The 15,839-nt window shown below is 45.5% G+C and overlaps 1 protein-coding gene across 2 annotated transcripts in view; it reads left to right on the top strand.

Annotated features, from left to right (window-relative positions):
• LOC144491379 (uncharacterized) overlaps positions 1 to 15,839 on the top strand; it is a 448,762-nt gene that overhangs the window by 66,740 nt on the left and 366,183 nt on the right. For both annotated transcript variants that reach the window (XM_078209111.1, XM_078209110.1), the window contains exon 2: positions 8,812 to 8,847. In XM_078209111.1, coding sequence (XP_078065237.1) covers positions 8,812 to 8,847 — 36 coding nt within the window. The remainder of the gene's footprint in view (positions 1 to 8,811; positions 8,848 to 15,839) is intronic.

The raw sequence follows: 15,839 nt of genomic DNA, 5'->3' as shown, positions 1-15,839 counted from the left end.
CTTGATGAGCGGACGGGCTTTGTCCGCATAATTGGGAACCCACTGTGCATAGTATGAGAAGAAGCCTAAGCATCTTCTCAATGCTTTGATGCTAGTGGGCAGGGGAAGTTCAAGGAGGGGACGCATATGGTCTGGATCAGGGCCAAGGACCCCATTTTCCACCACGTATCCGAGAATTGCTAGGCGGCGCTTGCGAAATACGCACTTCTCCCTGTTGTAGGTCAGATTCAGGCGAGACGCATTGCGTAAAAATCTAAGGAGGTTGGCATCATGGTCCTGCTGGTCATGGCCACAGATAGTGACGTTATCCAGGTACAGGAAGGTAGCCCGCAGCCCGTTCTGGTCCACCATTCGGTCCATTGCACACTGGAAGACCGAGACCCCATTCGTGACGCTAAAGGGAACCCTTAGAAAGTGATAAAGACGACCATCCGCCTCAAAGGCCGTGTATTTTCGGTCCTCTGGGCGAATGGGGAGCTGGTGGTAAGCTGACTTCAAGTCAATGGTGGAGAACACCCGGTACTGCGCAATCTGGTTGACCATGTCAGATATGTGCGGGAGAGGATACGCATCCAGCTGCGTACATCTATTAATGGTCTGACTGTAGTCTATGACCATCCGGGGTTTGTTTCCAGTTTTAACCACCACTACTTGCGCTCTCCATGGACTAGAGCTAGGTTGGATGATCCCTTCCCTGAGGAGCCGCTGAACTTCAGATCGAATAAAGATCCGATCCTCAGCGCTGTAACACCTGCTCTTGGTTGCGATGGGCTTGCAGCCTGGCACGAGATTCTCGAATAAAGATGGTGGGGTGATTCTGAGTGTCGTGACGCTACATGTGGAGCGCGCTGGGCAATTTGGAGGCTGCTGTGCTCCCACTGAAAGTGGAGGGAGTGGCCCATCGTACTGCAGGGTTACACTCCTCAGGTGGACCATAAAGTCTAGTCCCAGGAGCATCAGAGCGCAAAGGTGTGGTAACACAAGGAGCCTGAAGTTCTCGTAAACTGTGCCCCGCACCGTCAGATTGACCACGCAGCTCCCTAGCACGGTAACAGACCGGGACTTCGACACCATCGAAATTGTCTGTCTGACAGTCCGTACTCGGAGACCGTACCGTTTCACGGTGTCAGGGTGAATGAAGCTCTCCGTGCTCCCGCTGTCAAACAAACAATGAATTTGGCGTCCATTTACCTCTATGCCCATCATGGACTTGTCGAGTCTGTGAGGCTTGGCTGGTCCAGGAAGATTGATGCCACCATTGGGTCTTGGGTGCCACTGCAGGCAGCTGAGATGGTTGATGATGATGACCCCTGCTGGTCGTCCGCGGTCGGTGCCGACCAAAATGGCTGCGCCCATGGATCGCACATGGTCGATGGCGCTAAAAGTGGTGGCCCCTGCAGGTCGCACGTGTCTTGCATCAGGAATGGCGGCGCTCTGGAATCGCACGTGGTGGAAGACCTCGAAGACGCTGGAGACAAGGAGACAGGCTCAGGAGAATCACACACCGCACTGCTATGTTTGGAGAGTGGTTTGGTCCTGCAGACTTTGGCATAATGCCCTTTCTTTCCACATGCGGAGCACAATACCGTTCTAGCTGGACATCGCTGCCGAGGGTGTTTCGCCAATTCACAGAAGTAACACCGCGGGCCTCCTGGAGCTGCTGCCATCGTCAGGTCCGAGGTTGGAAACACAATCGCGCAGTTTTTCGGAGCCGCTGAATAAAGTAGAGTCGGTGGCTGTACTTGCCACGATGTTCCCACGTGGTCGGTGGGGTACGTTTCTAGACTTCTGGAGGCCGTCTCCATAGCGTCGGCCAATTCTACTGTCTTAGCGAGGTCTAGATTACCTTGCTCTAGCAGCCAAAGGCGAATGTACGACGAGCCGATTCCCGCCACGAACGCATCGCGAATCAAGTCGTTCGTATACTCGGCCGCCGACACTGGTTTGCAGTTGCAGGCTCTGGCTAGCTGCTGAAGTTCACACAGGTACTGTCCTGTCGTTTCACCAGGCTGCCGCCGTCGAGTGGCTAGAAGGTGTCGAGCATGGATCTCGTTTGGTGGTTTGTTGTACTGTTTCTTAAGTCGTTCGATGGCCCCTATGTAGTCTTGGGCATCGCGGATTGATAAGTATACGGTGTCGCTTACCCTCGCGTGGAGGACCCGCAGTCTATTGGCGTTGTTTTGAATGGCTGTTGAGGCATCGATGTAGTCTTGAAAACACTTGAACCAATGGTCGAAAGTGTTCGACGCTCCTGCTGCACGTGGATCCAAAGTAAACCGATCGGGTTTCAACATTTGCTCCATGGTTTTAAAAAAAAAATTTTGTCAGTAATAAAATTGATGCGCGATTAACTCACTTGGGAGGCTAGATTGTACCCGGGAAATAAAGGCTTTTATTACTGACAAGAATGGAGCACACTATATACAATACAATCCCAGACTAAAGTGTCACCAGGCAGTGCAGTGACCTTTATACTTACCCTGGTAGGCGGAGCCAACTGGAGTGTACCACAGAACAGTATCAACAGGTAGAACAGCCCAACCCTAACACCTACAGTAACTACAGTAACATATCTACAAATACCCATAATGCTGACCATCCATGGCTCAGCACTCATAGTGGTAACCAACTATGGTTCACCACAGTGTCTATGGTGTCTGTCTCTTTAAGACAGTACAGCAGAAGTGAGTCACCTGACTTGAGGGACCAATGGAAATTGAGTGTGAGTGATCATGGAGGGTGGAGTCCTCTGTCAGGCAAAATGTTTTAGAAGTTATGATGTAAGCATGTAAGGACTGGAGCTGTTGTTTGAGGACAGCCTCCTTGTAGCGGGATCCCAGCGGGATCCCTTTTTTAACTCCACCCAACGGGCTCACTTTGGGCTTGGCACACCAATTGTCCAAACCCCACCACTACCTGGGTGATCCTCTCCCTCTTACCGGTGGACTCATAGCCACCTTGCGCCTACTCCGCTAGAGAGAGAGAGAGAGGAAAGGAAAGCCTCTGCCCACCTTTACCTGGCAGCCTTTCCTGAGTGGGCGGTTTCGAAGCGCCCAGAGTACCCTCAGTTCTAGACTCCGGAATTATGGTAAGGGGTATTTAATATTGTGACTTGGTCAGAGATCGTTGGTGAGAAATTGAAAAGATCAAAACGGACTCCAATGGAAGTCAAAGATATATATATATTTGTTAAAACATCAAGGTCAAGATCACCAAACACCAGGAAAACAACACACAATGCCTTATGCTCTATAAGACCATAGCTATGGAAGGAATACTAAAACGGGCACAACGGGAATGCTTACTTTACACAAGTTTACCAGTGTCTTAAACTATGAAAGGTGCATGCAAAAGCCCCCCCCTTTCCCCAAAGCCTCATCCACTATGATGATCTCGGGAACTTCGCGAATTACCAGAGGATACTCACAATCCTAGTTTAAATTGCTCAGTGGACTTCGGGCTGCGTGCTGGAGACGAACGAGAGGCAGGCAGGAACAGGAGAAGAGAGAGGAGAGAGATAAGCCAGAGCTTGCTTGTCCCTTTTTAAAACCTGAACCAGTCATTCTCTCACACAAAACAGTTTCTGATAATTGGTAGTTTCGATTGACTGGAACAAAAAGGGCCGGAACTGTTGGGACTGCCCTTAATCGATATTTTAATGTCTTTTAAATGTTCTCTGAGTCAGCCTGATTGGAATCCCATCAGCGAGATGAGTCTTGATGTTGTCCGTGGATGGAATGATCTCTGTTCTCATTGTCTTGCTGCTGGGCTATTTACTCCTTGTCTGCTGGCCATGGTTTCTCCTTTGTTTCCTGTTGATTAGACTATCCCTGTCTCGACCTTCTTGTTATTCCCAGCCTCTTGCATCTTCATGTGGTTGTAAAGTTCCTGACAGCCAGCCGGCCATTTTCCTTATCCCTGGGTTCTTTAATCATGGAGGATTTGCCCAAAAACTTACATCCTGCACCAAGTTTCTCTTATCAATAAATACCTTTTGTTGCTTGCAACGCCCCAAACCTATGGACAATGCTAGAATGCCACAACATAACAGGGAGGGAAATTTGCTGTCCTTACTCTATGCCTTATATGTGACTCCAGACCTAGAGCAACGTGCTTGTCTCTAAACAGCTGTCTGAAGTGGCGTAGCAAGCCACTCAGATGTACTCAAGGAGGTGTCTTTTTACCACCACTTTCTCAAGGACAATTAGGGATGAAGAATAAATTCTAGCTGGTTTCTCACTGAGGTAAGTTTTTTTTTAAATTTACCTTTTTTGGCAGCGGCCTTCTATTGTCCTTGTAAGGACTGCTGTTTAGGACCTTATTATCTTGAACACAGCGGGCTTGATGAAGCTGTGTTCATGACAGCTTAATATCAGGAAGAGAGTCTTCAACAGGAGGTCCCTTTTTAACATATTCAAGGGGCCTAACACCTATTTCAGGCTCATGCCTGAACACCTAAAAACTTAGCCACCTGCATATAACAATGGGACAAATGTCTATGTGGACCGGACACAGCCTGGCTGCAAAATTGGTATTCTTTGTCCAAATTTTACGCATTTAAAGCAGATGAAATGCATTTCAATTTCTACTGCAAAATAAATCTCCAGGAACACAGCTCTATTTGTAAAAGCACATTTCTGAATGTGGTTCGTGCTTAAGCCAAGCTACTCAAGTGAGGTTAAATTAAACAACATGCATTCCAAAAAGCTGAGCATGTACAGTCTTGTTGTTTCAGTCAGAGTAAAACAGTTTTTTTAAATTGAGAAAACCTTATATTGACTACAGATATAATCTAACCTTCCATAGCCTCCATGCGGCAGTACTGTTTGTCTGACGTCCAGTTCAGGATAAGCTGTAACTTTGTGCTGCTAATCATTGGGAAGACCAAAGTCAACAAACTCCACATCTTTGCCACTGACACCATCACTCTTCAAAGCCACTCTGTGGAATTAGGCTGCTGACCTGAATGTCACAGCAAAAGGCTCCACAGATTTAGCGGTGGGCCCAATGCCTGGGTTGATTGGGAATTAGACCATCCCAGTGTTAAAGTTTGTATCTGCTTTGCACCCATAAACAGGCCAATATAGGACAACTTCTAACCCTTTTTCTCTCAGCCCTGTATAGTCAATGCTGTCCACAAGTCGGAAGCAAATGGACAAAAGGTGCTTATTTTTCAACAGAGGGGGAAACATGATGGGGGCTCCATGGACCCATGAAATTGATTTGTATTTTTTTTTGGATAAACAAACTGTTGCTGTCTGCCAAATCCGGAGATTGACTGTACACAGCATATATCACACTGGAACAATTACAGTCAATTCCTCATAATAGTACACACAACAATTTATAGTTAAGGAAGTGCATTGTGCATTGACAGAAATGAAGGTGAAATAAACAAAACACAGATTCAAGCCTCAACTTGTGTGGAATCCAATATCATTTGCAGCACCAGAGAGACAAGGTAGAAGGGAGCTGATTGTAAGATAATGAAAAAAAATCACTCAATGTCAGATATGGAAGAATAATGATTCATGGCAAGGGGTAAACAATAAAGAAATTGAGAAATTTATTTTGGCAAACAACAGAAAATTAAGCCTTGATTTCTCACCGTGACAAGTCAGTTCTGAGGCTATATTAACAATCAGCTTCAACTCGAGGGAGAGAAAAGACACGATCTGCTGGATTCTCAACTTCAGGAGAGGTAAAGCTTGTGTTCAGTAATTTCTTGACTTGGCAGATCCGCCACGATAGAAAACATCCTATCAAATCCAATTTTTGCTCTAATAGCACTGAACATTATCTACACAAAGACTGCAGCAGTTCAAGAAGGTGACTAACTACCATCTTCTCAAGGATCATTAGGGTTGGCCAATAAATGCTGCCCTAGCCAGAAACACCCACATCATATGAAAGAATGATATCTGCCTGTGGTGCAGGTGTGTGATAGAGTCTGGCCTGCCACCCCAGAAGCGGATCAGAGGAGGCAACAGGAGCAGCTGAATGCTGAGGCTGTCTGGTTGGAAGGATTAGCCTGGTTCTTCGTCCTGGTTATTTGATTATATTTTTTCTCATTATGCATGCTTGGTTGAGATCCCAGAACTTTTGAGTAGGAGGTTGTTTTCACAGATGGAAAACTGTTAACTTTACTTGTTCTTTCTGTGATCACTTTTGTCAATGTCTCTGTTTATTTGCACAAGATTAAGAGCTGTGAAGTACTTATAGCTTCTGTTATCGATCACGAAAGGGTTTGTTATATTGACATTTTAATGGGATTGTTGGAATACCAGTGTTTTTCCCCAGCAATTATGAATTATTTTATCATCAGCTTCACAAATGCCATTAGGCTTCATTGGTTCTGCACATTGTATAATACTGGGGGAATAAGTATGGAAGGGCCATGGATGGTATGGAAGTTATGAAGCATTGTTGGGGATGGGTGAGGTGCATGAGTTGGCATTGGGTTGGTATGGAGGAGGTAGGGGGAGAAAACGTAAGACCTTTTATGGGTGGCATGGTTGCACAGCAGTTAGCACTGCTGCCTCAAAACACTAGGGACCCAGGTTTGATTCCAGCCTTGGGCGACTGTGTGGAGTTTGCACATTCTCCCCGTGCCTGCATGGGTTTCCTCTGGTTGCTCTGGTCCCCTCTCACATTGCAGAAATATACAGTTTAAGTGTATAGGCCATGCTAAATTGCCCCTTAGTGCCCAAAGATGCGTAGGTTAGGTAGAGTATGGGGATAGGGTGGGGGTGTGGGTCTGACTGAGATGCTCTTTTGGAGAGTCAGTGCAAACTCAATGGGCCAACTGGCCTACTTCAGGTTCCAAAATTCAGACCATGGTTCATGACTCCTCCTCGCTAGTCATGCAAAAGCTGGCCTAGCTCCATGTAAATTGTGGGAGGCTAGGAGATGCCTGCCTCTACAATGGAGCTGGCCAGGTATGGAGTGCAGAATGCAGGTTCACTAACTACACCCTTATGATGTGCTGGCAAACATTGGGAAATTGGGTAGAAATCTTGAATTTGGTCCCATCTACCATTTTAAAATCCAATCCCCCCCCCGCCCCCCCCCACCCCCCTCTCCTCCACTCTGGCATTTCCTGATCACCCAATGCTGGATTTACCATCCCTGGGTCAGCTATAGGAGATCTGGGCAGTCTGACGTACTCATATTTGTTACTGGGCCCTCTGACAGGGTAAGCTCCAAACATTGGCAGGGCTATTCCCTCACTGTTCAATCATTTGACTTCTTATTCCTGGACGCAATCTTGTATGCACTGCAATAAAAACAGAGTGCATTCTTAATTCCAGCATCCACAGGATTTTACTTCTATTGCTTGTATGTACTGTATTTGTTTTACTACAGGTAATCATTGAATTCCAATTCTTCTCTCTCTATTGAACTGTTACTTAAGACTTCTGCCTATTGATTAAACTTCTGCAATTTTTGACTTCCAGCCAAACAGTTCAGTTTAGAAGATTCAGTTAAGTCCTCTTTTTAACTTTCTGAATCCTTCTCGCACTTCTCGGCCCTGTCTGTCTGTCAAAAAACACAAATGTAATTTGCCCGGAATAAGGCCCATTTTCCCTACCTGTTTCAATCCCTGACTCAATCAAAAATGATTCATCCTACTGCAATTAGGGTTCATTTTAAATGTCAATCCCCTGAAACAGGCATGTCAAGCACTTACAATGAGGACATTTTAAAACTTGGGAGGCCAGGCATGCTCTTTAGCTGGTTTAAAAACTATCTTCTCAGTCTTATAAAGAGCAAGTTGGAAAAGACCAGATAAAATTGATTTTCCTTATCTCCCTCAGTCAGCACAACCTCCCTGTTCTCCAGTTGTGACCCTGACAGGTCTGGGTCTAACCCAACTCCAATCATTAACTGGAAACAGCTGCTAGTTGTAAGACTTCTTTGTTTGGTGAGTATTGTCTAAGTTGCCTAACTGCATGTTTTTCTTTTCCCTGCTATCATCCTTCAAATGCTCTTTTCATTGTTGAAGCAACTTCAATGGATCTCACTTTTGAAGCTATTTCTGAGTGTCTGCCTGGCTGTGTTTGGTATCATTTCCCTCTCTGAATCCGAAGATTGTGGTGTTCAATCCCCACTTGATCTGAAGAATACTGAACTGAGGGAGTGCTGCATTGTCAGACATGCTGTGCTTTGGATGAGATGTTAGAAAGTCTGGATGGATGTTCAACATCCCAACGTGTCATTTGAAGAAATGCAGGGAGATCTTCCCTCAACCAGAAGTTGTTAAGTTTTATCTTGTGGCTGTGTACAAATGATTGCATCTGTTTACCTATGCATAACAAATGCAATCATCCTTGAAAGTAATTTGGTGCATGTAAAGTATTTGGGACAGTTGAGAGATATTAGGGAGGAGTGGAGAGGGATAGATGTTCCTGTACTTGACCACATTAAGTCACAATGTGTCTCCGTTACCTCAATGTACTGTATTCAGCTCAGGAGCAAGAAGATTTACCCCCCCTCACCCCCGGCCACCACAAGATTTATAAGGACATGTTTTTTTCTTTACATTCAAATATATCCTTTTGTTGCTGCAAAATCTTCAAAAATTAACTTCACTTGGTGTTTCACCAGCAAGTGGAACTGTTTGCATAATGAAGCCCCTCAAATCAATGTGTAAATACCACATTCTTTATTAAGCACTAAGCTGGTACAACAGACTGTCAGCCTGAGTCTAATATGACCAACATAATTGCTCAATCATTTTGAAGGCAGTTTGTCAATTGAATGCTTTATTATTTGTGAAAATCTAACATGTGATTTTTCTTTTGCTCGCAGCGAGCACTGGATAGAAACTCCAACCTTCAGCACCAGGTAAGAAGTCTTCTTTCTACTTCACTTCAGTGTTGAGGGTTTCTGTGGTCTCTCATGTATCCAAACCCAATGTGCCAGCATTGATCTGTTCTTTAAATTTAATTTTGTTTGGTTGCTGTTTATCTCAGTTTTAAAGGAGGACTGCCCTGCTTGAGTATTTAGTGACACAAGTTAACAGAATTTCCCAAGAGCTGTAAAATTTAGTGTATTGATGTTAAAGCTATCCACCAATTTTAAATTGTTATGGTAAAGGTTTGTCTTTACCAGCCAGGTGGAACAACCTTTTTAAAAATGCAGTCATATTTACATTGTTACAGCCAGAAGTATTTGTCCTGCTTTTCAAAAGCACATAATTAAACTGCTCAAGCATTTTATTGGTTTTACCCTGCTTACCGCCTTCAAAGATTTGTGAATATGTACCCTCCAGATTGCTCTGCTCCGTTCTTGCAACGCCTCACAATAGTACCATATTGCCTTTCCACATTGTCCCTCCCGAAATTCATCTCTTCACACTTATCCGCATTGATTTACATCTAACCTGTATTTTGAAATTGTGGCAAGAAATATATCCAAATAAAGATCTGAGTCCAGATGAAATCTTTCCCTGGATTTTTAAAGTTAGCAGCTGATGACCTGGCTTCAATACTGATCGATCTCTTTCAGGAGCCAATCAATGCCAGCTACTTACCAGACTAGCAGAGACAAATTAACGCCTGTGGCATATTTAAAAGTAAGGGAGATAATTGGTGGCACAGTGGCACAATGGTTAGCACTACTACCTCACAGCGCCAGGGACCCGGGTTCGATTCCTGTCCTCGGGTCACTGTCTGCGTGGAGTTTGCACATTCTCCCCGTGTCTGCGTAGGTTTCCTCCAGGTGCTCCGGTTTCCTCCCACAATCCAAAGATGTGTGGGTTAGGTTGATTGGTCATGCTAAATTAACCCTAGAGTCAGGGGTATTAGCAAGGTAAATATGAGGGGTTACAGGATTGTGGTCCGTGCAGACACAATGGGCCGAATGGCCTCCTTCTGCACTGTAGGGATTCTATGATTCAAAAGTCAGCGAGAAAACAACAGACTGGTATCTCTCACCAACATCGTTTGCAAATTGCTTGAACATGTTCTTCATTCTCTTGTCATGAAGCACTATGAAACTCTCAACATCTTGTCGATAGTCGGTATGGTTTTCAGGCAAAAGGATCTGCCAAAACAGAGCTTTTGCAGACTGTTGATAACCTAGTTTCAAGTCTTGAAAGAGATGAAATGACTTGCATGGCAATCCCAGATTTCTCACAAGCTTTTGACAAAGTTCCTCAGGGAAAGCTCTTTTCCAACGCCACTACTATGGATTCGGGGCATTATTAAATTGGACATGGCACTTAGCAATAGAAGACAAGTGGTGTCTGATGGTAATCATCCTCTCCAAAGTGGCCCAGGCAACTGTGTTGGAACCTTTTACTCTTCTTGACTTACATAAATGACCTTCCCAACACATTTAAAAGAAAGGTTGCAACAATTTGCAGGTGACTGCATGAATTATTTATCAGGGAAACCTCAAGTTCATTTTGCAATGAATTAGCATGATCTTCTGGAATTGTAAAAATGGCAGGACCAATGGGAGAATGCATTTAATCCCAAAAATGCTATGTCCTGTACATTACCAACAATAAGGATACACCAACAAATAAGTTCTGTAATCAAATTCTTCAACAGGTAGATACATCATTATAGCTGAGGGTTCATCTTCAAAACAATCTTTGATGGGGATTCCACATTAGCAGATGACATCTGATGTAAACAGGCTTCCTGGATTTTGGAGGAGTCTTTGGTATTGCAACAAAAATATTAGTTATAGTTTAGCAAATGTTTGTTCATCCAATTCTGGAGTATGCAAGATCCATGTATAATGAGATGTATAAATAAGATTGAAGCGATCTAAAAATGTGCTGTATGATTCTGCACATCTTCCTCAGTGGGAAAAAGTCCTGCCTTAGAAAGCTGCTGGCCAATCTGATTGTCTAGCAGCTTTAACAGACCCAACAGTGCCAGAATTATGGACACTGCTGGGACTGCAAGCAGGTTCACGGAGATTGAAGATTAGACACTTGATCCAAGTAAGTCCCAGGCATTTAGGGCAAGGAGATCTCATGCACCTAAGGGAGGAAACAATGGGTATGGGCATTAGAGCACAGATAGGGGAGGAACAAAGGTGGGGGATGTACCCCTGATGTGCTCAGGACATACCTCCGAATGATGTACTCCCTCGCACTTCCTTCCTGCCTTTTCACCAAAATTATTTAAGAAATGGCCTTCCTATTCTTGCTAACCATATTATTGCAGTGAAGGTGGAATAAGGGCCTTACCTGGGTGATATCAGGTCCCCAATAGGCCCTAAGAACTGTTAGGTTTGTGGGCACTTTTCCCACCCCCCCGAATCATGGGGACTGAGTTGGCAGTGGTTGGGAATGTGGTGCGCTAGCAACCTGACATGTCTTATGTGCCCTTCTGATGAAGACACACTGGGGTGCAGGGACTGTAAAGTGCAGCCCGTGCAGGCTAAGCCATCTTGAATAGTTACTGTAGTAACCTTCATGAGCATGTTGTCCTGATTTGGAGGACCTGAACAACATGAATTTATATAGAATGAGAAAGGGCAATTTGGCTGTGCGATTTTATTACTTCCACAGATCACATGGACTGTACATATCTCCTCAGTCATTGTCTCTGTCCAGTCCAGCTTCCTGAAGAAGTGTTTTTGGAAAATAAATTGAAAAAAGCTTCAGAATATGTATCTAATCTTATCTCATTTATCCTCGACTAGTTGTCTTTTTGTCATATCACCAGCAGCTCAGGAAAGATAGATCATCTCTATCTGTACTTATCCATCAATGAGACATTTCTCCAAGTCTTTGATAGAGAAGGAAGATCCACATTTATCCAATGCTTCGTTACATTTTTATGATGTACCAGATATGAATCAGATATAATAAATGACGTTGAAGTACATTATAAGCGAACACTACTAAATTTTCACCCATCCAGATATCTCAAACAATAATCAGATGAGTGAGCAGTGAATCTGGTTTGATTGATTGAAAGAAGGCACCTGGATCACAAAATTTCGTTCCGTAGTACCACTGCTGTGGGTGTAACTAAGTCCAGAACTTAAAGAAAGTGGTGGCTGAACTGTCTCCAGACACCTCTGGTGCAATCCACATGAACACATTGCTTACAAGTGTATCAGCAGAGTTATTGGAAGCTTGCAAAATGGACAGATTGTAATGTCAAAGAGCATTTAACTTGGATTTGGGACCTTGCAAGTCCTGTTAATGCCTTCCCACCCGAACACATTCTGTTGTAGAAGAGGGACCACACCCCCCTCCCCCTCCGTTGCACTATTTAAAGTCATTAGCACGCTTTTCAGATGAGGTCCTTATGACTTTCTTCTGCTGCTGCAGAATTAGTGGAATTATTGCGCGCTGTGCTGTCGGAGGAGTTTGGTAAAGTTGTGGTAGGGACTTCTGTAAGGAATTTGAAGGCCTGTCAACAGACACATTGCTTTCACTAATGGAAATAACAGTCCCCTTGTTCTGTAGCATGAGAAAGACATAGAGCAGAGTTAGGCAGCAGGGGAGAGAAGATGTGTGCAGAGGAAGAGAGCTCTCAGTAGAAGTTACACTCATCAAGAATTTTTGGGAAACACTTCTGCTGCCTCCACCTGCCTGGAGCTGTGTCCGAGACGACTGTGATTCACCAAAGAGATGCTGACTGAGGTGTGCTGCCTTGACAGCTGGACCTTCACCCACACCAGAGAATGAAGATGGTGCTTCCGATGAACATGAAAATAACTGTAGCCCACAAACTCCTTCTAGTCGGGAGCCAGAACCGTTACTAATATCTTCCAGTTTGTTGTGCTCCCCTTGTATGAGGGAGGTGATAGAGGCCCTGCACGCCAGGCTAGGGAACTTCATAGACTTGATTACCCAGAGAGAGGTGGGGGAAGCAGGCACATGATTTTGCCAACATAGCAGAATTCCCACTACATACTAATGGAGAGATGTACTGCAAATGAAAGGTCTCCCAGAATGGGTCATTGATGTATGGCCACACAGCATCATGTGGGTGAATGTCTCTTATCCTGGCAAAGATCACAATGGCATCATCCTGTAGTAGTCAACTTAATGTGGAGATGCCGGCGTTGGACTGGGGTAAACACTATAAGAAGTCTCACAACACCAGGTCGCCTCATTACAAGGAGGGATGTGGAAATGATTGAAAGGGTGCAGAGAAGATTTACAAGGATGTTGCCTGGATTGGTTGGCATGCCTTATGAGGATAGGTTGAGGGAGCTCGGCCTTTTCTCCTTGGAGAGACGAAGGATGAGAGGTGACCTGATAGAGGTGACAAGATGTTGAGAGGTATAGATCGGGTGGATTCTCGGAGGCTTTTTCCCAGGGCTGAAATGGCTGCTACGAGAGGACACAGGTTTAAGGTGCTGGGGAGTAGGTACAGAGGAGATGTCAGGGGTAAGTTTTTCACTCAGAGGGTGGTGGGTGAGTGGAATCGGCTGCCATCAGTGGTGGTGGAGGCAATCTCGATAGGGTCTTTTAAGAGACTTCTGGATGAGTACATGGGACTTAATAGGATTGAGGGTTAGAGGTAAGCCTATATATAAGCCTAGGTAGGTAGGGACATGACCGGCACAACTTGTGGGCCGAAGGGCCTGTTTGTGCTGTATTTTTTCTATGTTCTATGTTCTAAAGTCCAACAGATTTATTTGGTAGCACAAGCCACTAGCTTTCGGAGCGCTGCTCCTTCATCAGGTGAGTCACTTACCTGCTGAAGAAGCAGCGCTCCGAAAGTTAGTGGCTTCTGCTACCAAATAAACCTGTTGGACTTTAACTTGGTGTTGTGAGACTTCTTATTGAGTCAACTTAATGCCATTGGGTCCTTCAAGCCTGAGGTGCCACTTAATAAGATCATGGCTGATAAGATCATGGTCTCAACTCCACTTTCCTGACTGCTCCCCCATATCTTTTGATTCCCTTGACTTTTGTTACCCCACTTCCATTGCTTCCTGCCTGGATGTGGTGTCCATCAATATTCTGCTCCCTGTCTCTCCTTCACTCCACCACCCCCCCACCTCTCTGCTGGGCCTCCTAGACCACATGTTTCCCAACACTCCATGGGGGCCTCTGCTCATCCACTCCCCTCAAACCCTATGCTCCTTATCAACCCCAAATCCTCTGTTCCTTATTAAATCCACTTCCTTACCAAGTCCCCTCTCATGCTTCACTTCAAGTTCCCTTCTGTCTCTCCTTTTCCTCAAATGTAGCTTGCTATATTAGAACCACCATGATGAATGAGAGGCTGGATGCTTAGTGACAAGAATGACTGATCCTACACTTGGTTCATGACTTCCAGCTGCCACCCGACCACAAGTGGTGCGTGTCCTAGTAATCCTACGCTGTGCTACCCCCGTGACTGCAGCAGATAGCGAGCTGGTGCCTTTCAGTGGGGGAGATTGCAAATGGTTTTGCAGGATGATGTTGAATAGCTCTGGGACTTGAGCTCCTTGCCTTCGGACTGCTTCACCTTATCCTGAGCAGCAGCAGACTGGGCTGGCTGAAAGACATCATGTGGAGATGCCAGCATTGGACTGGGGTAAGCACAGTAAGAAGGCTCATAGCACCAGGTTAAACCTGTTGGACTTTAACCCGTTGTTGTGAGACTTCTTACTATGAAAGACGTCAGTGAGGGCACTGGCAGAGTGGCTGCGGTGAGAGCATGAATTCTGTCATCCTGAGGGAGGACAGTGCCAAATCCTGCTCCACAGAACTACTGCCACTCTCTTGGGGTGTCGTCTCAGCAATTGTAATCTCCTGCAGCGCAGATTGCTGGACACCTGTACGAGCTTGCAAGCCTCTTGAGCACTGCTATTCACAGCCCGGATAGCTGTAGTCTAAGCCTGCATGGATTACATGACCTCTAGTCTGAGTTTCCAATGCAACATTGAGAGACTGGGTATCTTCTACAAATTGCCACTTGCAGTCTCCTCCACTGAAAGGCACCAGCTATCTGCTGCAGTCATAGGGGTAGCACAGCGTAGGATTACCAGGGGCACGTGCCACATTTGGCTGGCTGGCAGTTTGAAATCATGAACCAGGTGAAAGGAGTGCAGGAGTTTTGCCCCAGATGTTGTAACACAGCTGGGTCTACATGAGCTGTCATGAATTTCTTCTTCTTGAGTTCTCTGTCCGAGATCAGGCTGACTCTCAGCTCTGCCTCCCCCTCCCCAACCGCAGGCCTGTGAAGGAGTCTGCCCCCCCCTGCCCCCTCCCCCACCACAGGCCTGTGAAGGAGTCTGCCCCCCCCACCGCAGGCCTGTGAAGGAGTCTGCCCCCCCCACCGCAGGCCTGTGAAGGAGTCTGCCCCCCCCCCTCCCCCACCCCAGGCCTGTGAAGGAGTCCACATGCTGTTGGCACCAATCTGATCCATGCCAGCCATCCAGCCAGGTGGATCAATCGATCCCCTCCCCCGCCATGTCTGAGTTCTATGGCAACACATGCTTTCACATGTATGCGGTCGCCTGGAGCTATGGATAGTGATGATAGAAGCTTCAATTTCTTTCCATCACAAGAGTGTTGAGCCATAGTTGATCAACTGCAATGCTTATGATAAATCCACCTTATCAGTGTCAGGGATGCTTCTTTGATGTGACATTGATGGTTATTTCTCCTGAGACAAAGAAACAGTTTCCATATTATTGGAGAAACATTTTAAACTTGCCACAATGCTAAAAGTATAGATTTGCATAAAGAGTTATTAAAAATGTGGCGTATTTTCCATTTTGGAGGAAAAGCAATACAACTTCAGTGGTTGGAAGTTCCATCCACTGCAAATTTCTGAAGTTGGATAATGGAAATAGATTTGGCAGCCTTTCAAATTGCTGTCGTTATGCGAGAGTCTGTCTGCTCACCAGTGATCGCCTCG

Source organism: Mustelus asterias, chromosome 3, assembly GCF_964213995.1.
Source record: "Mustelus asterias chromosome 3, sMusAst1.hap1.1, whole genome shotgun sequence".
Lineage (NCBI taxonomy): Eukaryota > Metazoa > Chordata > Chondrichthyes > Carcharhiniformes > Triakidae > Mustelus > Mustelus asterias.
This window is presented reverse-complemented; position numbering and strand designations above follow the sequence as displayed.